Below are 24,056 nucleotides of genomic sequence, written 5' to 3' on the forward strand. Positions count from 1 at the left end.
ACAGTACAATTTTAATAACTGTTGACGTGTGGGACGTGAAATTGAGGGCTTTGTTTAAGTGCACCGACCTGGGTCTGCAGAGTGGAGACCTGCTTCTCCACGTTCTTCTTGCTCTCCTCCTCTTCCTCCAGCATCTCACGCAGGTTGTTCTGCTCATCCTCCATCTGCCTCAGGCGGGTGGAGAGGGACAGCTTCTGACGAGTCTCCTCTTGGAGCAACTCCTGGAGGTAAGAAAAAACAAACAAAAATCAGAAAAACATAAACCCTTTGAACTCTAGGTTTTTTGCTCAGTTTTTACTCCATGAAATGTTTTTTTTTTGCCTATAACTGTTGGTAAATTTGCTTTATCAAAAGTCATGCTGACAGTTCCTGTTTGCAGTGTCACCATGAGTAGCAGAAACTACCACTGGATGACTTAACAGTAAATCAAATGTTCAAAAGTGATCATTATCAGGAAAGACCTGAAGTTATAAAGGAGCATCTTTTTTCTATGATTTCGTAGTGGATTTATGGAGACTGGAGATATTGATATTCTTGTGTGAGTCGCACTGCATCTAAAAACATTAGATGATTATTTCTGTGTTCAGAGTGTGACGTTTGATGCAAAAACGTTGCAAAGATGTGAGGCAGATACTGTGTTGCTTGTACGCTGGTATACATTTACAGATTGTTTTCTCTAATAATCGTTTGGTCAATAAAACAGTTCAAAGAAATTAAATTTACAACGTTACAAAATGTTATAAAATAGAGAAAAGCAGCAAATGTATTTGACATAATAAACATGTGTGTGTTGTACCTGTGTATCCTGCAGCTGAGAATCTGTAAAAGAAAGGTCTTTGCTGGATTTGATGTTCTTGCCCTCTGCTTCAGTCAGGCAGCTGTTCACGTTGTCGAGCTCCGACTAGACGCCACAGAGAAGGAAAATTAATCAATTTAAATCATCCTCACAGAAACACCATCACAAACCGTCATCCTTTCAACCCCCTACTCCTCCTGTACTTCCCATTCACTCAGTGCTCAACCCTGTACACACTGTACCTGCATCTTGACTATCTTGTCGGACACCTCCTGCTTATGTCGTTCACTTTCTGCGAATTTGATCTGCAGCTCTTGAACCTGGGCTTCGGCTTTCTTGCGACGGTGTTCGGAGTCTGCTTTGCCTTGTGTCAGAGTCTGCATCTCGATCTGCAGCTCGTTCCACTCGCTTTCCAGGGCCTGCTTGGATTTCTCCACCGACACCTTGTTCTGCAGGAGATGGACACATGACCCATGTTATTGCTGTTATTCAGGTGTTTGTTAAGCATCTCTCTCTTCTGACCACCCCGTTCATTACCCTCTTGGCCGTTTCCAGCTGCTCATTGATCTCGTCGAACGCCTGGTTGTGTTTTTGTCTCATGTCAGCCATCTGCTGCTCGTGGAGCTTGGCCTCGTCATCCAGATTCTTCTTCAGATGGGAGACCTCTGTCTCACGCTTGGACCTGGAGGGACAGAACGAGGAAGTGAATGAACAAACAAGACGCGAGGGGAGGAGAACTGAAGAGAAACAAATAAATGTTATATACATGGCCGAGAGGGCAGCATGAACATCGTTAGAACAAGCTCTGTTGCGCTCAGAGCCTTCAGCTTGACCGTTACCTCAGCTCTTGCTGTGCAGCGGTAGAGTCCAGGGTGTCCTCCAGCTCGGTCTTGAGGGCCTCAAGCTCCTCTGCCAGGTCCCTGCGTTGTTTGTCAGCCTTTGAGCGCGCCTGCCTCTCCAGCTCCAGATCCTCCTGCAGCTCAGAGATCTGAGCCTCCAGCTCCCTGATCATCTTCTGGGCCGCGTTCTTGGCTGCAGCCTCCTCCTCGATCCTGAAGATAAAGAGTAGGGGTGTAAGAAAATATCGGAAAAAATAGAATATCGCAATATTAGGTTTTGTGATACTGTATCGATTCTCAAAAACACTGTATTTATAGATTTTTAAGGTAACACTTCATTTTATAGGTCCGCAAATTTCAGGTATTCTTGGAAGTGAGAACAGTGGATCTGAAGCTTTAACATCTTAACTGTATTTATTTTTCTCAAACCTGGCCAGTGCAGCGAGGAGTTCCTCCTCCTTCTTAGCCAGCTGAGCTCGGAGCTCGGCGATCTGAGCCTGCAGGTCTAACATCTGGTCATTGAGCTCAGTGGAGTCTCCCTCAAGTTTACGACGGTTCTTCTCCAACTCCTGACGCACTTTCTCCTCTTTTCTTAGACGATCTGTGAGTGAGAAGACAGAAAAACACAAATTTCTTATTTACTGTGTAATTATTTGGCAACACTTCATTTTACAGGTCCGCAAATTTCATGGTAATTATGTGATAATTAGCAAGTAAACTAGAAATTTCTTTGGAATTACTGCCAAATTACCCCAATATTTACCTCAATTTATCAAAAATTACTTTATTATAAACATTATTTAATAATTATATTCTGCTATTTCCCAATAGCTGGTAATTGATTTAATTCAATTCCAGGAAAAGAATACAAAGTTAATTGGTATGCTTTGTTTCCATTACTGCTGATAAATAGATAATAATTAGCAAACAAACTTTTCAAGCCTAAGGGCCCTATTTTAACCATTATATGTTATTTTAGCATATAATTATTAAATAATGTTTATAATAAAGTAATTTTCGATACATTTTGAGTTAAATATTGGGGTAATTTGGCAGTAATTCCAAAGAAATTACTTGCTAATTATCACCTAATTACCATGAAATTCGAGGACCTGTAAAATGAAGTGTTACTTAAAATAATTATTCAGACAAAATTAATTATGAAACAACAAATACTTGCCCTCCAAATCTGTGATCATGGCTTCATGTTTATTCTTGAGTTTCTGTAGGCTCTTGGACTTCTCTTCCTCCTCGGACAAGTTGGTGGTGAACTCAGAGATCCTCTCCTCCATCTGTTTCTTCTCCTGAGAGTAAAAATAAACCACAAGAAAAAATTATTTACGCTGCATTTTTTTTCCCATACAGCGTGGCTGCATGGTGACTAGAATAATGATTGGACTGTCTATTAATCAATATTAAAGGCCACTGGACGGAGTTGTATGAGACCTTGTTGAGCTTGTTGTTCTGGTCGTCCAGCACCATGACTTCCTCATCCAGCTTCTTCAGCTTGGCGTCCGTGGTGACCTTCTCCATTTGGAGCTTCTGTCTGGCTGCTTCCTCCTCATCCAGCTGCTGCTCCAGGTCCTGGAGGAACAACACAAACAAATGTTTATGCATTCAGTTTTTTCATCACATCTCCCATTCTGTATCTCGCAGGACTACACTGACCGTGATGTTCTGCTGCATCTTCTTTCTCTCGGTGTGCAGCCCCGTGACCCTCTCTTCCTCCTCCTCCAGGCGAGACTCCAGGTCATGAAGGATCTCCTCCAGCTCCTGCTTCTTGGTGGCCAGACGGGATCTCATCTCCTCGGTCTCAGCACACAGCTCCGTCTCCGCCTGGAGCTGCTCCTGAAGAGCTAACTTCTCACTGTTCAGCTAGCAGCGGGGGAGTCAAGGTCAAAGTGAGACGGGATAATTACAGCAAAAGTTACAGCTTAAGTTCACTCTGGAGTTATTATGGAGACTCCTACCTGTTGCTGCTTTGACTCAAATTCTTTGAGCTGCTCCTGAGCTTGCAGTTGTCTCTCCTTCACCTTGATCAGCTCCACTTCTTTGGCCTCCATCTCCTCCTCCTGCCGAGTCACCTGCAGCAGAGGCTTCACCTGAAAGAAAAAAGAAAAACGAACCCGACATTATTAAAACAGATGGTGATGTTTGGACTTTCTTGGGGTGGATGAAATGGGACTCATGAAACTGTGAGCGGAAATCTTTTTAAATCGTTCAAGAGTAAAATATATTTCTTAAAGGGGACCTATTATGCTCCTTTCCGCCTTTTTCCCCCTTTCCTTTAGTGTGTTATATAGTTTTTTTGTGCAGGTAAAAGATCTGCGAAGTTACAAACCCCAAAGTCCATGCCAAAGGGAGTTACTCTCCCCAACAGAAACACTGCTCCTGAACTGCCTGAAACGCTTTGATTGAAGTCCTGCCTTTTCTTCCGTAACATGGTGATGTCACAGGTGAAGTAACACATTTGCATAATACCTGCCTAACGGCTAGTTTAGCACGCCCTAAACAATACTAGACAGCCTGATTGAAAGGTCAATATCTCACAAACGTCAAGGTATGGAGTCAAAAATCTGCAGCCAAAGCTTAAGACTTCAGATTTGGAATAGAGTTGCAAAAAATAAGGAGTTGCAACTCGACTTGAACATGTATGCCAGTAGTTTCTTTATTTATGTGCTTTTAATTATTAAAAAAAAGGACCTCTCTTTATGTTTTGTAAAATATTTAACATTAGTATTAATGTGTTTAAAGGCAGCGCCAGTTTGCCGCCACCCAATTAATCTGGGGTTCGATTAACGGCAGCACAGAAATCGCTGCTCAGCTTTGCCCCAGATTCATAATACTGCAATAATAATAATAATTTATAAAATAATAAGTCCACAGAGAAAATGATTCAGGACAGGACAATTAGCTTGTTTTTAATAAAAACAATAAATTATATGGCGCCTTTCAAGAAACCCAAGACGCTTTACAAAGAGGGCACTCAAAATCATACTAATAATAAAACGGAGGAAAGAACTGTAGCTACGTAATTAAAAGAGTTTTGTTGAAATACCAAAACAAGTAAAAACAGGGCGCCACGTATTAATCTGGCTGTTCTTATTTATATATATTTTGATAGCTATAATAGTAACCATGACACAGTTTAACTACTGCTGCGCTATTATTGGGTCGTCTAAACCTTTACTGACATGCTGATAAAACTTCATTAATGTCTTACCTTGGTGAAAAGCCTCCACCACTGCCAGTTCCTGAGTTTGAGGTAAGCGACACAATTCCTCTGGATCACTTTCATGGCGGTCAACTGCTGCTGTCTCTTGGTAAAGGCTCTGAAGTAAAAAAAAACGTAAATAACATATATTTATCTAGAAGTGTGTTCAATTTATTCATTTGCAGTAAAAGACAAAAACTGAGTCTAAAAGTTGCATCATACTTGCGCGCCACGTATCCTCTGCACCAAGCCTGGAAGCTGATGATCACGTCGGTGATCTTCATGTCTCTCTCCTCCTCCAGGTGGGCCAGGACTCCGGCTCTGAAGAACACTTTACTCTGACCCACGCGGAACAGGTTCGGGTCCAGCTCCAGAGCTTTGATCTGACAGGAAGAAGACATGAAGTGACTCCCGAGTCCTCGAGCTTTGACAACAACGAGCCTTTTTTTTTTTCTTCTTCTTGAAGAGCTGCTTACTCCTAAAACTGATTTATTGTTCTTACCATGAGCATACAGGCTTGCTTGCCGTCCATAAAGCCCTTTGGAATTGCGCTTGGAGTGAGGATTTCATACCTGAAAGACAAGTAGTAGAATCAAGTTGTTTGACTCTAAAGGTTTAATCAAGAACGGCAGTTTTTAGTTTTAGATGTGCCCATGGTAAGACTTCATTTTACAGGTCGGCAAATTTCATGGTAATTAGGTGATAATTAGCAAGTAACCTGAAATTTGTTTGGAATTACTGCCAAATTACCCCAATATTTACCTAAATTTATCGAAAAATACTGTATTATAAACATTATTTAACAATTATAATCTAAAATAGCATATAATGGTTAAAATAGGGCCCTCAGGCTTGAGAAGCAGCTGTGCACTGCTCTTCATCGGAGTTGGAAAACCAAAACTAAAAGAAGACGAGTTTTTGAAGAAATTTCAAATAAGTTATTTGGTAATTATTATCTATTAACCAGCAGACATGGAAATAAAGCATATCAATGAACTTTGTATTCTTTTCCTGGAAATGTGTTAAATAAATAACCAGCTATTGGGATATAACAGAATATAATTATGAAATAATTTTTATGATAAAGTCATTTTTTATCAATTTTGAGGTAAATATTGGGGAAATTTGGCAGTAAATCCAAAGAAATTTCAAAAAGGTTACTTGCTAATTATCACCTAATTTCCATGGAATTTGCAGACCTGTAAAATGAAGTGTTACCGTAGTTATAGGCAGAGTCACTGCTGTGGATGCAAGTCTCATGTCTGTGAATGACCTCTCTTTTATAGTCTTTTTTCATGTCTGTCCTACTTGAGAAGTTGAAGTTTATTCAAAAATACATATTGAAAAAAGGAAGAAGTTCACAAGTTTGTTCATCACCTCTGTCTGAACTCCTGGAAGACGATGCGGTTGGGGAAGCCCTGTCTGCAGATGCGGATCCCCTCTAGGACTCCGTTACACCTCAGCTGGTCCAGAACCAGGTGTGACTCCAGTTTACCAGCCTGAAGAAGAAACAAATACATTAAGCACCATTATGAGTTCTTTTTTTACCATAACGTAATGTCAAATTATTTTTTTTTTAAGGATAGAGGGCATCATACGTTGTACAAATTTGTGATATTTGGCTATATAAATAAAAATGTCTAATACATCATGTGTGTTGAGGTACTTGTACTTTGAGTATTTATACTTCTACTCCACTACATCTCAGAGGGCAATTTGTACAGCGAGCCGGTCGTTGTTGTAAAAGAATGCAATGCTGCACCCTGACGCAAAGCGAAAGGGTTTCGCATCGCCCTGAATGGGATTCTTTCACAATAATGACCCGCTCGCTGTACATTGTCCCACTTATTACACGGCTACTTACTTAAGAAATCAATAATTTGACACAAAAACTGTCCGCCTGATTCCAACATCAGATCTGCGCCCATAGCAACGCTCTGTTATACATAGCAACGGTCTGCTATACATAAAGAAGTAGCCGTGATTGACCAATCAGAATCGAGTATTCAACCCAGCCGTGTAATAATTTGTAATAATAATCTATTAAAAAATAATATATTATTGTAGATTAAGCTGCCCAGCAGTTTAAGTTATTTAAAATTTGCCACAACATAACCAGCTGCAATATTAATGTGATTTATGATTTATATGACATGGTTTTGATTCTAATACTTTTGAACTCATGAAAGATTTTGAATGCAGGAATTTTTTACACTGCGGTATTACCTCTTTTACTTAAGTAAAAGTTCTGAGTGCTTCTTCCACAACTGATGGTTGATCCCCACATGTCAAGTGAAGTAGAACATGTTTGTTCCCCAACATTAATCTCCCCTTTTTTTCTTTGTTATAGTTGAAGTTGTGTCTCATACAGGCACCAGTGTGTCGGTGCACATGACATTTAATGTTCCTTCACGTGTACCACGAGTGATCTGTACCTTCTTCTCGTGGTTGGGGATGATGCAGCGGACGAAGTTGGGGTTGGTGTTCCTGAGCGTGGCCATGAGGTTGCTCAGCTGCTCCTTGTACAGCTGGCCCACTGTGCGGAACATGCCCTTACGGGATTTGAATGCACCGTGAATGGAGTCCGACATCCCCGCCACCTTATCCAGGCTGACGATACGGTCCGCTGCGAGGATACAGAGAAGGTGGAAAACCATTTCGTCAGTGTGTTTTTACGACGCTGGAATTAAATCTACCATTTCTCAAAACGAAGACACGTTTGTATTGTATTTCCACGTAGTTTAACAAATAACCAGAAGGAGCCGACATATTTGAAAGCCGCATGTGCGCCATCGTGTGACTCTTCTACTATTGGTGCATTTCAGTATTTTACTAGCAATTAAAAGGAGGGTTATTTTAAGATGACAAATCTAAACTCTTGTCCAAAGCAAACTTGTGTGTCTAGAAAAAGGAAATCATGCAAAAGATACTGTTAAATTATGGAGGAAAACAAGAGTCATGTAAATAGTAATAGAGCATTTAATTGAATAACTAATTGTACAATAAAAATTAGCCATTAATAAATGTGTTTACAAATTCATTTATTAATCTATGAATAAATGGACAAAATTACAAAGTAATTCATTATTTGACATTTTAATGGGCAATAAAAAGAAGAATTATGAAACGAATTTACAAATTAAATATCAATCCATCAGTAAATAGTTCAAATTATAAAAGGGATTTAAAAAAAACACCATAAAACAGTCAAAAGGTACATTTAAAAATACATTAATTGATGCATAAACAAATAATAGAATTTAAAGTTCTATTTGAAAATGTAGTTTAAAAAGAGAAATAAATAACTGGATTCAAAAATTGAATTAAGAATACTGGTTTTAATCAGGCATTTAAAAGGGCAACTTCCTTTCCCGTTTGCATTTCCGTGCTGCTTTTAATAAACGTATTAGCTATTGGATTTGTGAGTTATTTAACTACCCTTTTCAATTTTAACTATTTATTGATGGATTAATATTTCTATCATTTGTAAAAAAAAAAAAAAAAAAAAAAAAAAAAAAAAAAAAAAAAATCACAAATCTTCTTTTAATTTCCCATTAAAATGTCAAATGAAATACTTTGTAATTTTGTCCATTTATTCATAGATTAATAAATTAATTTGTAAACACATTAATTAATGCCTACTTTTATTGTACAATTAATAAATTAATTTTTAAGCCCATTTATTATTGCCAATTTTGATTGTGCAATTAATAAATTAATTTGTATACACATTTATTAATGCCTACTTTTATTGTACAATTAATAAATTAATTTGTTAACAAATTTAATAATGCCTATTTTTATTATACAATTGCTAAATTAATTTGTAAACACATTTATTAATGCCTATTACTATTGTACAATTAATAAATTAATTTGTAAAAACAATTTATTAATGCCTATTTTTATTGTACAATTATTTATTAATAAATTAAATATTTTATTATTATTTACGTGACTCTTGTGGTCCTCCATATTAAACTTCTGCATGATGTCAGCACCAAATTTCTGGGAAATGTACCTTCCTTTGGCATCAAAACACATTTTTTTTAAATGTTGCATTTCCAATAACATTAGTACCGACAGTAGCTTACAGCATTATGAGATTTTGGATAAATTCAGTTACACCACTTACTGTCTCTCCACAGCTCAGAAGTAAGTTTGTCTGTCGACTGGTTGAACAAAGTGACCACGCACTCATTCAGAGGATCCATGTTCTTCATCAGCCACTCGTCTGCTTTGTAGTCCACCTGCAACCAGAGCAGAGACGTTTATACTCAACCATTGCTACTTTAAGTTTTACTCACACAGTGCAAGTATGTAAGACATTGACTTAATTTACAAATTCAATGTCTCTTGGAGCCAAACTCTGTGGACTCGATGTTGTTACTTTGCAGCCATCTAGTGGTGGAAAGCAACTACGCACATTCACTCAAGCACAATTTTCAGCTACTTGTACTTTACTTGAGTTGAGTATTTCCACTTTATACTTCTACTACACTACATTTGAGAGGAAACTCATGTACTTTTTACTCCAGCACATTTATAATCCACTATAATATTACATCACTCTTGAGACAATGCTGCACAAGTGCTGTTACTTTAGATATTTTAAGAACACTTTGCTGATAATACTTCTGCATTATTAAGAAAAAGGTAACATTTATTTTTAATTTTTTGCAAATTTCATGGTAATTAGGTGATAATTAGCAGGTATTTGAAATTTCTTTGGAATTACTGCCAAATTACCCCAATATTTACCTAAATTAATCGAAAATGACTTTATTATAAACATTATATTCCACTATTTCTCAATAGCTGATAATTTATTTAATACATTTCCAGGAAAAGAATACAAAGTTATTTAATATGCTTTATTTCCTGCTGATAAATAGATAATAATTAGCAAATAACTTATTTGAAATTTCTTTAAAAAACTCCCTGAATCATGACATTAGCTACCAGGTTACATTTGTGTAGACAATAAGTCACACAATCGTGAGATTTGTGTCTGATCAGAAGTGTCTTATATTAGTTTTGGTTTTCCACCTCTGATGAAGAGCAGCGCACAGCCGCTTCTCAAGCCTTAAGGCCCTATTTTAACCATTATATGCTATTTTAGCATATAATTATTAAATAATGTTTATAATAAAGTAATTTTCAATACATTTTTAGGTAAGTATTGGGGTAACTTGGCAATAATTCCAAAGAAATTTCAAATAGGTTACTTACTAATTATCATCTAATTACCATGAAATCTGCGGACTTGTAAAATTAAGTATTACCAAAAAAAAGTCACAAATTCAACAACACAAATAAAGTTATCATCAATGACCTTTCCAGCGTAGTGCACGATGGAGAAATCGGCGTCATCCTTGAGTTTCTTGGCTCTCTGGAATTTGGGGTGTGTTCCCTGCTCCTGGGCCACCTTCTCCACAAAGCTCTTGTCTGTGGCTTTGGGGAACAAGCACTCTTCATCCAGCAGAGCCAGGATGCCTGGAGGACTGGCCTGTGATAAACGGTGGAAAAAAGACAAAAAAAATGTCAATCAGTCAGCAGTTAACATGCCTCAGCTTGTGTTACACAACTGCATTTTAGTCAGTGACTTCTGCAGAAGAAAGCTTGTAACCTGAAGTGTTACTTCAGGCTAAGATGAGAACCGTCAGTGTGATCTGTACGAGTCTTGAGGAGGAATAATAACTGGGAGACGTCTTACGGATTTTTCAATGAGGTCGATGCAGGGCTGCAGGTCGAGGCCGAAGTCGATGAAGCTCCACTCGATGCCCTCCCTCTGGTACTCCTCCTGCTCCAGGATGAACATGGTGTGGTTGAAGAGCTGCTGCAGCTTCTCGTTGGTGTAGTTGATGCACAGCTGCTCAAATGAGTTCAACTGTAAGAGAGAATTGGAGAAACCATTACTCGAACGGCAGAAAAATAAAATCGAGAGGCTGGAGAGTACCAGGGCTGCAGACTTCTAACCTAATTGGTTCGGTTAAAATCTAATTCAGGTCTGTTTGCCTGGTTAGTACGGTTTGATTCGGCTGGTGTCAAAGCTGTCAATCGAACCCTGGTGCGGAACAAACAACCGACGGACTCTGGTGCGGTCCATTTGTGGTGTGAAAGCAAACAAACCAACCGAAGGATTTTATGATAGCAGATATGTGAGCTGAACTACTAATAAATCCATCTGCTGATTAACATAACATTTTTATCGAAATCGAAATATGGCTTTCAAATCGCAGGATGAGGAGGAAATCGCAATATTTGTTAAAGGTGAAATGTGTGAAATAGCATTTTAAATTAAATATTGCGGTGCTGCAGAGATGCCCTGGCCTTTTCTACACATCATATTCGACTTAAGTAAAAACGTCTTTGTTTAGTACAGATCTGCGCAAAAAAAAAAAAAAAAAAAAAAAAAAAAAAATCACACCATAATCATTTTAAAGTTTTCCAATGAAACTGAGAATAATTATGTAAAAATTATCATTCCCTCTTATATCGCAATATCTGTCAAAATATTTGCAATTAGATATTTTTTCAAAATTGTGCAGCTCTACTGCTGATCGTGAAATCTGTTCAGGAAGCTATCTCATAATTGATCTGTATAAATCCATGTATACAACCTATCTACGCAAATCAATACGTATGCACCTCAGCATGGGTATTTTCCCTGATTAATAGGCTCTATAGCATGCAGCACTAATCAGACTCCTTATATGTATTGCTGATACAAACACACAGAGTGGCTAAGCCAATAGCCCTGAACGCCTCACCTCAAAGATCTCAAATCCAGCGATGTCAAGGATGCCAATGAAGGAGGCTCCCTGTCTCTTGGTCTTGTCTAGCGCCTTATTGATCCTCATGACCAGCCAGCGGAACATCCTCTCATAAGAGGCTTTGGCCAGAGCCTCAACAGCAAACTCAGCCTGCTCCTGGGTCTGTGCCTTCTGGACGTAGTCCCTGCCGACCTGTAAAAAACAAACACTCCAAATGTCATCCTACTAAACTAAAAATCATCGCAAAAGGAAACTTCATTTTACAGGTACGCAAATTTCATGGTAATTAGGTGATAATTAGCAAGTGACCTTTTTGGAATTACTACAAAATTATCCCAATATTTACCTAAATTTATCAAAAATTACTTTATTATAAACATTATAAATGCTATTTCCCAATAGCTGGTAATTTATTCAACACATTTCCAGGAAAAGAATACAAAGTTAATTGATATGCTTTATTTCCATGTCTGTTGATAAACAGATAATAATTAGCAAATAACTTATTTGAAATTTCTCTAAAAACTACCTGAATCAAAATAGGGCCCTATTTTAACGATCGTATGCTAATTTAGCATGTAATTATTAAATAATGTTCATTATAAAGTAATTTTCAATAGATTTTCAGGTTTGTTTATATATATATATATATATATATATATAAATATCAAATTCCAAAGAAATTTCAAATAGGTTACTTGCTAATTATCACCGACCTGTAAAATGAAGTGTTACCAAATCTAGTTCATTTATTGGGAGGAAGAAACACAAATCAAACACCAGATTCAAACAAAAATGTCAAATGTCTCTCAATGTCCAGACAAGACATCAACTGGCAGACAAAAGGTGGAAATCTGCATCAAGCGGCCATAATCATTACAAAAATAATGTTAACATGTCATATTACTGAATGTCAATGAGATGATCACGTATTGATTGCTATGCAGACCTTGATTCTGGGGGACAGGATAGCTCGTGTGAAGTCGGTCACATTGATGCTCAGCAGGTGACACGCTTTCTGGGCAGCTGGGGGTGAAACATGGGGGTCACATGGGAGAATGTGAAGGTGGAAGTCAGATGAATCGGGAAGGTTTGAGTAAATGGAGTGAGACAGACAGCATGCACAGAGGAAATGATGATGATGATGATGATGATGATGATGATGATGTGTGCATAAATGTGTGTACCGGTGTCGTCGGGCATGGAGGCCTGGTCAGAGTGACGCTCCTTCTTGAAAGACATGTTCCCCAACTGCAGCACGGCCGACACCACCTTCATCAGACCTGACAGACAGACAAACAGGAGAGGTCACTGTGTGCTGCAGAGGAAAGAGTCACACGATGAAGAATATGTGCCCCTGTACCATAGGTTACGTTTGATAATCTCACCCTACTGAAAAACACCCCTTGAAACTCATTCTCTATAAAAAAAGATATAATAAAAAAAACCTTAAAAGTTGACAGATTAAGGGAAAAAAATGAAAACCTTTCATAAGGTTTTACATTCAGGAATGTCACTCAAGTTGTTCAAAATAAAAACCATTTTACTAGAATTAACACATCCAAATTTATGAATAAGTTGCACAATTAGTTAATTAATCAATGGGAAATGAATCAGCGACTTTTTTCGATGCAAAAAAGGCCAACATTTGCTGGTTCCACCTTCTCAAATGTGAGGATTGTGTGCATCATTGAGCTTGTGTGTTGAATACATTTTCTTCCTCGTGCACAAGATAAACTAAACGGGCACCCACCCAAACTCCACAGGGAACCTTTAATTGATAACCAAAATAGATCCTTAGTCACAGCCAAATGAACAAGGATGATACGTACCAATTCTCTCCTCTTCTGGGATGCTCATGATCTGAAAGGCATCTATGGTCTCGTTGAACATGTCCGTGTCCTGTTGGCCAGGTATCGTCATGTTTCCGTTGGACAGGAAACGGTACTTGCTGTAATCCTCCAGACACAACTCGGCTAGATGGTGAAAAAGAGGAGAGAACTATTTATTTTACATTTTCGTTGACCTGCTTAACTCTTCACAAGTTTAGGGACCTCAGTATGCAGAAATACTGCATGTTTTTGCCCAAAACTGCATGTGATTATCATAAAGTGGGCATGTCTGTAAAGGGGAGACTCGTGGGTATCCATAGAACCCATTTTCATCCACATATCTTGAGGTCAGAGGTCAAGGGACCCTTTTGAAAATGACCATGCCAGTTTTTCCTCGCTAAAATGTAGCCCAACTTTGGAGCGTTATTTAGCCTCCTTCCCGACAAGCTAGCAAGGTCTTCTAGTTTCATATGATGTATGTAGCTTCATTCTAACCCTAGAACTGAACTCTTGAGCAAGTTCAGCTATCAATAAACCACATTTACTTTCTGTAACTATCATTCACGTAGTAATAAAATGTCTCACAGCGCAGCTTTTCCCCAGCTCCTGTCAGCATGTAGTAGAAGATGTGGAAGCTCCTCTCCTCTTTAGCTTGTCGGATGGCTCGAGACTTCTCCAGCAGATCTGGTAACAGTTCAGTCAAGGACATAAACAAATGCAAAAAGCAAACACACACATATTCACAGCATCTTTAAAAAGTACACAAGCACAGCTGGATTAACCCACACACCCTCAGGGGCCCTGAGTTGTTTTGTTTTTGAGGTAGTTTGATTCATTTCTGAACTTGTTTGGTTAATATGCACTAAAGGGCAAATAAAAACTGAAAAGTATGGAACCTAAGGCTGCTCTTGCACCTGCATTTTTACCTTGTTATATGTCAGTTGATATATGTTTACTTGGTGCACATCCTTAAACAAAACTTAGACAAATTATCACAAAACTAACTGGGTATTACAGGATGGAAATTTTGACTTGTTTCAGTCACACTTGTCAAAATGGGTAACAGGGAGCTCAATTAAAATGTGGGCCACCTAGCAGGTTAATCCAGCTGTTTACAAAACAATCGAATGAGTAAGTAGCATATTTTTTAAAAAGGATGCAAGTTTCAATGTTGGCTCCAACGATGTATCCGTTGACGTCGAAGTTGATCCTGATGAATTTTCCCTACAAGAGATAATAGATCAAATCATTTTGATATGCAGCACTAATGATGTTTTTAAAAGGTCTTATTGATAACATTTCTATGTAGGCGAATATTTTAATAAAAATAATAATACATCCACAGAACCTTTAGAAAGGTGTCGAATAAAAGTGTGGCTTTTCCTGAAAAAAATTATTATGATTCTGAATTAATCAGGAGATCAGGAGCCAATAAAAATGTTGGCGGAACAATGTGTGTATTTGTGTTTGAGGTTTATTTTGATGGTGCTTATTAAACATGCATTTTCTGTTCTCTAGAAAAAAAAAAAAGTACGATTTCAGGGGCTTCAAGTCGTTCTTACGAATCTTGAGGAGTTGTCGTTCTTGACGGTCTTTGCGTTGCCGAAGGCCTCCAGGATGGGGTTAGCTTGCAGCAGCTGTTTCTCCAGTTCCCCCTGACAGAGAGGACACAAGTGTCACAAACTAATAACACTTGATCGTGAGTCTAAGCTGCACGTTAGCCAAGCAAGCGCAGCTTTAAAATCATGCATTTTTTCTTGCAGAGCTGCGAATACAAACAGAGGATCTGTGCAATGGCTCGTTCATCTTAATAAAAGAAAAAAAAAAAAAAAGCTGCATATTCAAAGGTATAACCTCAGGGGATGTTATCATTGCCCAATCGACCACACACACACAAGCGAATACTGAATCCTGCACATTCCAGCACACATACCAGCAAGCCCACTCAAGCACAAAACCCCTGTAAGAAGACCATCCCTGTCCATGCAGGCACCAACAAGAGAACACAAGAAGCACGCAGGCCGCCTAGCCGAGAGCCCCTAAAGGAAATGCAGGAGTGCACCGTAACACCCCAAACAACCTACATGCATACTACGACATAATGAATAAAATCTGGACTGACCAGATTGAGAATAAAAATAGCTGCTGGGTGGAGTAGGATACTGTCACCTAATACGGCTTTAAAACTACAGTCACACACACACCGAGGTGTACTGGAGACAAAGCTCAGATAAGGTTACTACTCTGCTGCGTCGCTAAGCAGTTCACCGCCACAAGGTGATAATTGTTAAGTAAATATATGTCTTTATCCTCTAAACCCACACCTCCATCTCTATGGATGTAAAACTTGTTTTTGCATTTTAAAAGAAACTATTGAGCTCATATTTATGAGAAGCTTAGCTTAGCATAAAGACTGGAAACGGGTGATGCACGTTTTTGTGATGTATGTAAAATGCTGCTGTAACACCTCAATTTCCCTTCGGGCATCAATAAAGTCCATCTATCTATCTATCTATCTATCTATTAACGATTAACTCTCAGTAAGAAAAATGAGTAAGCATATTCCTCAAAATGTCCAACTATTCCTTTAAAGCCGCAGAATACATATTTAAGTAATATTTGAATGCATTTCCTTCAAAACCCCAGACAAAGACAATAAAACGTTTCCCGTTAGTAGAGTAGTGCATGTGCATAAACAGTCAGACACCATGCGTATGGAGTCAGAGAGATGAACTCACATGTGACAAAACTGCGCTGCCCTGGAGAAGAGGTGAAAAAGGAGAGAGTTCAACACATTTGAGACCAACTTCAGCACACACACATTACATGACATGACTGAACCTGGTGTCACCTGATGAATCATGAAGAAGTCATTTATCAAACATTTCTTGTAAAAACTTCCAAGTACAAGTAGACACACACATTCACATCTGCTTCAGTTTGACTCAGAGAGGTGAGGCGGGCATGTCGAGGCCTGAAAGAGGAATGTGCAGTAGTCGCCGCACAGCTCGCTCAGGTAGACGGCATTATATTAGAGATGGACTGATGGGGAATAACAGAGGGGAAAGAACGAGCAGGAAACATGAGGAAAAATAAACAGGGAGTTTCCATCCGCGTCTTTCTAAATCTTCGGACAAACCATCAGGAAGAAAAGAGAAGTTTTTACTGACCTGGTCTTTCTTGGACTTGAAAGATGACGCAACATGGGCAAGATACTGAATAACTTTCTTGGTATTTTCTGTTTTCCCTGCTCCTGATTCCCCACTGCAGAAAAAACACACATAATGCACATCAATCAGAGGGGTCAGTATACTGAACATCATGATCCTAAGGCATTAAAAACGGGGGCGGCGCAGGGGAGGGCTTCTGAGGGTCCAGCCATATTTGCTCCATTTCTACCCACTACTGCTTTAACACCTACAATTCCATGACAACCCGGCAAATTTAATCTGCTGATAACGACCATGTGATAGGACCCAAAGCTCCCAGACTGCCACTAAATAGAGCTGTAGCTGAAATTGTTTTGTAAAAAAAAAATGCATCTCAATTGCTCTAAAATTTGACTGGAGTCAACAGGGTCTAAGAAGGGAACACAAAAGTCAAACTTGATGCTACAACCAACAGACACCGTCTGTATGAATCTGTGCAAAAAATGACTGAAGGTAAAGACTGTACATGGTTCCAGACTAAGTTAATGTGAAGGTACCAAGAAGACGGAGTGACCTACGTGCAGAGGATGGACTGGTCTTCACGATCTGAGAGGAACACAAAGAAGAGAAGAAGAGAAGCTCAGTAATAATACGGCATGCCATGTGTGCAGTTTCTGTCACATGAGTCATGTAGGGCTGAAATTAATTAATGAAATTGATGAATCAATTCTCTGGATGCAGTTACGCAAGTGTGTTTCTTTTCTTTGTTTATTGTGAATTAAATATCTTTGCGTTTTGGCCTGATGGTCAAACAAAAAATAAGCAATTTAAAGAAGTCACTTTGGGAATACTGATGGACATATTCACTATTTTCTGATGTGTTTTAGCATAAAATATGTATTCATTAAGTGTGCATGGACATATCAGTGTATACAAACAGTGGTACCCTGCATCATGCTCCTGTAGGCCGTGTCTGTGATGGCGTAGATGTGAGGGGGCATCTCGTGTCTCTTCTTGCCCTTGTACATGTTCACAATGTCCTCAGAGTAGATGGGCAGGTACTTGTACGGGTTGACCACCACACAGAAGAGACCGGAGTACGTCTGAGTAAGACAGAAGATAATTACTGTCAGAGAGAGGAGTGTTAATGCAACCAGTCACATGAGTGCACACAATAATGAGATTACATATAAGACACGTGCATCCACTCAAGACTCACATAGATGAGTCCAGAGTAGTATCTCTCCTTGAGGTTGTGCAGCACGGACGCCTCGTTCAGGCAGGTGAGCTCCGCCATGTCCTCCACCTTGTTGAACTTGGGTGGGTTCATCTTCTGAATGTCATCCTTGTTGACCTTCACCTGAGATTTACAGAAACAAGACACCCATCAGAAATTTTGACATCATTAATCAAATGAAAATGCTGGTAAAGGACGGTATTCAACAACAAAAGAACAAATTCAGACTCAAAATTAGAAATCCTTCACGTTCACCTTCTTGCCCGAGTCCGTCAGCTCCACCAAACACTCCTCTCCCTGCTCCTCCTTGACGGAGCCGGGCTCGAAGCCCAGCTTCTCAGAGGGGACCCACACCAGCTTCTTGGTGGCCCAGTCGGCCTGGTCCATAGGGTTGCCCCCCCCGCTGCGTTCCCCATACAGGAACTTGTCTGCGTCCGTCATGGTAGCTTCAGGACAGAGCAAGAGGACATTTTAAAATCACCATTTTGAGGAATCTGACCTTTGAAAGAGAGCTAAACTAAATATTTTGGTGTGAAGGAGAGGAACATGTCTCACTGTATGCCATCAGTATTTGCCACGCCCATTTCAGATTCACATTTTCTACCATTTTGCATTCCTTCTACAACATTTTCTTTGCCTCTTCACCAACAACTTTCAAATTATAAATCCATAAAAACATGGAAACTACAGCGCTCCCATCCCATCAACCACCACATACATACATATACAGTATATACAAATACATAAAAACAACACAAAAGAAGTCCAACCTCAAAATAAATAGTCCTAAAACCCGGAAATGAGTTAGCATTTTAGCACTTCCGATTCGGGTAATTTTGTTGCCTAAACCTAAAGAAGTTGTAGTTTTGTTGCCTTAACCTATAGAAGTTGTAGTTTTGTTGCCTTAACCTAAAGAAGTTGTAGTTTTGTTGCCTAAACCTAAAAAAAGTTGTAGTTTTGTTGCCTAAACTTATAGAAGTTGTAGTTTTGTTGCCTTAACCTAAAGAGGTTGTAGTTTTGTTGCCTAAACCTAAAAAAGTTGTAGTTTTGTTGCCTAAACTTATAGAAGTTGTAGTTTTGTTGCCTTAACCTAAAGAAGTTGTAGTTTTGTTGCCTAAACTTATAGAAGTTGTAGTTTTGTTGCATAAACCTACAAAAGTGGTAGTTTTGATGCCTAAACATATAGAAGTTGTAGTTTTGTTGCCTTAACCTAAAGAAGTTGTAGTTGTGTTGCCTAAACTTATAGAAGTTGTAGTTTTGTTGCCTAAACCTACAAAAGTTGTAGTTTTGTTGCCTAAACTTATAGAAGTTGTAGTTTTGTTGCCTCAACTTATAGAAGTTGTAGTTTTGTTGCCTAAACCTAAAGAAGTTGTAGTTTTGAAGCCTTTTCGTTTGTGTTCAAAAGGTGACGTTTCAGTTTGTTTGTTGTATGTTAGAAAATGTTGCTTTTAAGTTCCACTTCCACTTTTATAACATAGTAGGTGTAGTAGGCCCCAAATGACCCACATCTATGGTGCTTAGTGACTGATAACGCCTATTTAATGGCCTGACAAACAGTCAAATTGGGTGCAGCACAGAAGGGAGACAAAAGTATAAATACCTTTGTGTAAATACCATGTGTAAAAAGTAAAGTACACTTTGTCCTGAAACTACAACCGCGTCCGTCATCGCTGCTTGTCACGCGACTACACTGTCACTCATCGTGTGTGATAACAAGTATGTGTTGAGTTTTAGCAAAAACTTTACACATAAATATTTAACTGATGTGTTTGAGCCGACATGAACTCTTCAGGGCGATGAAATGTGCTGCTCTGTCTGAAGCTTAACAGGAGTTATAGCACAGGTTTGGGCACATTACCACCGCAGCAGCTGTCGTTTCATGTTTCACTGCATTATGATGAGCATGCCATCTCTTTAACTTTGACCTATAAACCGAACAGAGCAGACACATCTAGAGATAATGCTAATTTCTCGCTGTAGCATTAGCAATACAAATGTTATGTTACTTTATGATCTGAGGATAAATACCATAAAGTTTCATTTCAGTCCTTGCCGGTGTATTCATGCGTCTCAACACAGTCAGACAAAACAATTAGTTTCACCTGAGCTTTACAGTACGACAGTACAGTGCCACCTGGCCGTCCTTTATTCCCAGTCTGACCCACATTCCTTCCTCACCAGCTCATTACACAGAATTCCACAAATTCCCAACTCACTTCTCCCACTCCTCATCATCCACAACCCTCTCTTTAGAGTCGCAATTTCTGCCTCAGGTAATGTAACATACATATATACTGTATATTCAACTTCAGGACAGTGAGGGTGGCTCTGAGCTAAATTTAAAGCCTCTGGCAGTGTTAGTTATGTGAAGTCCCGGTGTCGGTCTGTGGAGGGATGCTCTGCAGTCAGAGAGGAAGGGAGGAATGTCGGGAGCAAGTCTGGGCAGAGACAGAAATGTCATTATTCCCCAACCACACCCTGGAGATGACTAAAAAAATACCCTCAAAAAGATAAAGTCCATCACCTCCATTCTAGGGCTGCACGATTGTGGCCAAAATGATGATCACGATTATTTTGATCAATATTGATATCACGATTATTCATTGATTTTAGCGACAGCATATTTGTATTGCATTTTCACATTAAAATAAACAGAGCACTGCTTTCACTTCCACGCTGTGCTACATCCCTGTTAATGTACAAATTAAGGCTGCACGATGTTGGAAAAAACTTGACATAGCAATATTTAAAATATATATATATATATATATATATTAAAATATATATATAGCAATATAAGAAATACAGGAATATTCACCCTACCCCTTTGTTAGCAACAATAAGAGCTAGATAATCAATTATGCTCTTATTTTTAATCTAATCATAAACTAATATCTATGCCCAAAAGGGAAGCCAAACATCTGGATCACTGGCTGGTGGCTGGCTGTTAGTTTAGGAAGCGCTTGATTTGATGTGCAGCAGAGTTTTCTATGAGCAGAACGCACATTTTAAACGTCAATGTCGCAGGTGATCATGTTCGTTTAATTGCGGCAAGCCAAAATTGTGATTGCGATTAATATTTGATTAATTGTGCAGCCCTACTCCATTCTGCTTTCACTCATTTGTTGTATTGTTTATAAACCCATTGAGATGCATCTTCTCATTTTCAAGAGGGTCCTACAAATCATTATGTTTCGTGTGCTAGGTGATCTCACCATTGTGTGACTTATTGTCTACACAAATGTAACCTGGTAGCTGATGTCATGATTCAGGGAGTTTTTTAAGAAATTTCAAAGAAGTTATTTGCTAATTATTATCTATTTATCAGCAGACATGGAAATAAAGCATATCAATTAACTTTGTATTCATTTCCTGGAAATGTATTAAATAAATTACCAGCTATTGGGAAATAGCGGAATATAATTATTAAATTACTGTAAATTAAAACCAACCAAACATTTTCTCTTCTCAATCAAAGGTGGTATTATTAATGCAAATACTCATAAATGTTTATATATGAATATTTGTAGAGCAGTAGCAGTTTGGAGCAGCTGCCTCGTCTCCGGTAGAGGATGGATGATGAAAAAACAGCTGATCGTGGGTGTGGGTGTGCTTGTGTGTGTGTGCTTGTGTGTGTGTGTGTGTTTAAGGAGCCTGGGATAAAGGGATCAGTACACAAGGTGTCATCTGTGTCTCTCTTAAGTTCATTATGTGCTCAGACTCTTGAACATCAGTGGGGGGAGGACGAGGAAGAAGAGGAAGAGGAACACACAGTCACATTCTTCTGGTTTTATCATGTAGCACTAATCAAAACTGCAGCAGAGGTCAGAGAAGAGCATCACGTATTTACGGCAAGTATACAAGGTCCTGAATGCATCACCTCAGGCTGAAGCCACACAGAAAACTTGTGACATTCACATGTATGTGGCTTCACTGTTGAAGCTACCCATGGGCTAACTTCCTCAGGAAGTTGCACAAACTCTGCCTCTGCACATTTTGACATTTTGTGACTCAAAATGACTCGTATCTTCGCGTCCACTCAAATTCAGAGTAACCAACACATCCCTATAGCCTCAGGATGAATACTGGGAGGGTTTCATGTGAAGACTGTTTAACCATGTCTGGAACAATAATCACCTTGTTAACCTTACAACACCCATTGTCTGCATGGACCTGTTGTAATCTGCGTCTCCTGTTCTTTGGTCTTATCGTGCACTCTTTCTACAGCATCTCCTGCTCTCGCCTGTTCTTGGCTGCCAGTCAATCCTGGCTTTACCCGGGATCCCATGGCGCTCACCCAACAGAGAGAGCACGAGCCGGGCCATCTGCAGCCCGGCTGCTGGTACGAGGGACTGATAAGAGATATCGACACCGTTGTGGCACTGACAGGACAGTGAATGAGAAGATGTTTCTTAGATCGCTTTAATGTGGGTGGATTGGTAGTAGGGCTGCACGATTATGGCCAAAATGATAATCACGATTATTTTGATCAATATTGAGATCACTATTATTTACAAACAAAATATTCTTATTGCATTTCACATTTAAATAAACAGAGCACTGCATTTTCTTCCATGTTGGGTTACATTTCTGCTAATTTACAAATCTTTGCATTAAAATAACACTGGTCCATATTCACAGTGCATCACTTAGAAGCAAAATTGGGCCAAAACTTTTGGGTTTGGGAGTTGTCTGTGTTTTTGTCTTACAACTTTAACCCTTTCACAGTGTGTTTTCAGTTTATGAAAGTTAATTGTAGCATAAAATTCAGCGTTCGGTTGTAGTTGGCTCCACCCTCTTGTGTCACACTGCTGCAGAAAACCCAAGATGGCAACGGCTTAAAACCAAATTGGCGATGGACACAGACCCAGCGCCTATTGAAGGAGGCTGGTACATGGGCAGACACGGGTCTTGGGGTATAACCCATGCGCAGTGTACCTGAAGCTGCGGTCGTGTGTTGCGATTAGGTCAATTTCAGCAAGTGCAGACCAGATTTTCCTGCGCATGTGTTGTACCCCAAAGATATGACGTGTTGATGCAGCGTGACCCAGCCTCTTTCAATGGGCCTTGCACAAAACCAAGAGGCGACAGCCAAAGACCAAGAGGGCGACGACAAAAAACCAAGAGGGCAACGACGGCAAGAAGGCAACGGCCAAAAACCAAGAAAACCAAGAGGGCGATGACCAAAAACCAAGAGGGCGACGGCCAAAAACCAAGAGGACGACGACGGCAAGAGGGCGACGGCCGAAAACCAAGATGGTGACGACCATAATGCTAAACTCGAGGCTTCAAAACGGTAGTCCACAAACAAATACTGTAGGTGACGTCATGGAGACCACATCCACTTATTATTTACAGTCTATGGACATGACAGCGTCCCAAAAGTGAAGCCAAAACGGCGCATTTTAAACATTGCAGTCGATCCTGTTCATTTAATTGTGGGAAGCCCAAATCGTGGTATTAATATTCGATTAACTGTGCAGCCCTAATGGGCAGGAAGCAGCTCTGTATGCGGGCTGAAGATGAAAAGTCAACATTTATGTAGCGTAACAAGATGTTTGTGTTTGACTTCATGTATAAAAAGGTGATGAGAGCAGATTTAATGAGAGCTCCAGATGTGGCAGAGACGTTCAATTTCCGGGCTGAACCAAAAAGAGGAAGACGACTTTCATCAGCAAACTTTTTTTTCAACTCGTGAAGTAGAAATACGCCCTAGTTGAAACGATTTTATCTTGTCAGACATAAATAAATCCTCATCACCACCATAAAGCCAAGTCCTCTTTCGTGACAGCCTGTCAATTCTGTATCCTGAGGGTTCGACACGCAGCAGCAGCAGCAGCAGCAGGGTGTGTGCAGTTTGTTTTATTAAAAAAAAAAAATCATCTCATGCTCACCTGACAAACAACAAGACAAAAGTTCACTGCAGGATGCAAACTAGGTAAATAGGACATAAGCTTAAGTCTAAACAGTGAAAACCTGAGGTGAAAACATGAATTTTCAAACCACAGCCTGTTTTTCCTATCCTGTTATGCAGATTGTGTCACGCTGCATACTATTAGTATTATTATTTTCTGGTAAATAGGCTAAAGGGAACATGCAACCAGTCCTAAAATTTAACATTAGAAGTTGTGTGTTCATACAAGTAAACTTAACATAACAGTATCTATTATTATTTCCTGCATGGTGCATAAAGACAACATGCAAATTTAAGAT

At 39.2% G+C, this 24,056-nt stretch overlaps 1 protein-coding gene across 2 annotated transcripts in view; it reads right to left on the reverse strand.

The window, feature by feature from the left end:
- Nucleotides 1-24,056, reverse strand: part of LOC119485353 (myosin-9-like) — a 32,552-nt gene that overhangs the window by 7,418 nt on the left and 1,078 nt on the right. Inside the window, exons 2-32 of one of the 2 annotated variants that reach the window (XM_037764892.1) lie at nt 18,099-18,289; nt 17,826-17,966; nt 17,553-17,709; nt 17,185-17,212; nt 16,628-16,721; nt 16,196-16,216; nt 15,020-15,112; nt 14,618-14,681; nt 14,043-14,141; nt 13,458-13,601; nt 12,813-12,908; nt 12,575-12,651; nt 11,623-11,817; nt 10,566-10,739; nt 10,185-10,358; nt 8,985-9,099; nt 7,285-7,475; nt 6,227-6,348; nt 5,352-5,421; nt 5,072-5,232; nt 4,859-4,967; nt 3,606-3,737; nt 3,304-3,510; nt 3,082-3,219; nt 2,816-2,939; nt 2,065-2,236; nt 1,636-1,848; nt 1,334-1,478; nt 1,039-1,245; nt 797-901; nt 69-221 (exon numbers count right to left, since the gene is read on the reverse strand). In XM_037764892.1, the coding sequence (XP_037620820.1) occupies nt 69-221; nt 797-901; nt 1,039-1,245; nt 1,334-1,478; nt 1,636-1,848; nt 2,065-2,236; nt 2,816-2,939; nt 3,082-3,219; nt 3,304-3,510; nt 3,606-3,737; nt 4,859-4,967; nt 5,072-5,232; nt 5,352-5,421; nt 6,227-6,348; nt 7,285-7,475; nt 8,985-9,099; nt 10,185-10,358; nt 10,566-10,739; nt 11,623-11,817; nt 12,575-12,651; nt 12,813-12,908; nt 13,458-13,601; nt 14,043-14,141; nt 14,618-14,681; nt 15,020-15,112; nt 16,196-16,216; nt 16,628-16,721; nt 17,185-17,212; nt 17,553-17,709; nt 17,826-17,966; nt 18,099-18,284 (4,107 nt within the window). In that variant the 5' untranslated portion in view covers nt 18,285-18,289. The remainder of the gene's footprint in view (nt 1-68; nt 222-796; nt 902-1,038; nt 1,246-1,333; nt 1,479-1,635; nt 1,849-2,064; nt 2,237-2,815; nt 2,940-3,081; nt 3,220-3,303; nt 3,511-3,605; nt 3,738-4,858; nt 4,968-5,071; nt 5,233-5,351; nt 5,422-6,226; nt 6,349-7,284; nt 7,476-8,984; nt 9,100-10,184; nt 10,359-10,565; nt 10,740-11,622; nt 11,818-12,574; nt 12,652-12,812; nt 12,909-13,457; nt 13,602-14,042; nt 14,142-14,617; nt 14,682-15,019; nt 15,113-16,195; nt 16,217-16,627; nt 16,722-17,184; nt 17,213-17,552; nt 17,710-17,825; nt 17,967-18,098; nt 18,290-24,056) is intronic. The other variant, XM_037764893.1, reaches the window with a different exon arrangement.

Source organism: Sebastes umbrosus, chromosome 3 (assembly GCF_015220745.1).
Source record: "Sebastes umbrosus isolate fSebUmb1 chromosome 3, fSebUmb1.pri, whole genome shotgun sequence".
NCBI lineage: Eukaryota > Metazoa > Chordata > Actinopteri > Perciformes > Sebastidae > Sebastes > Sebastes umbrosus.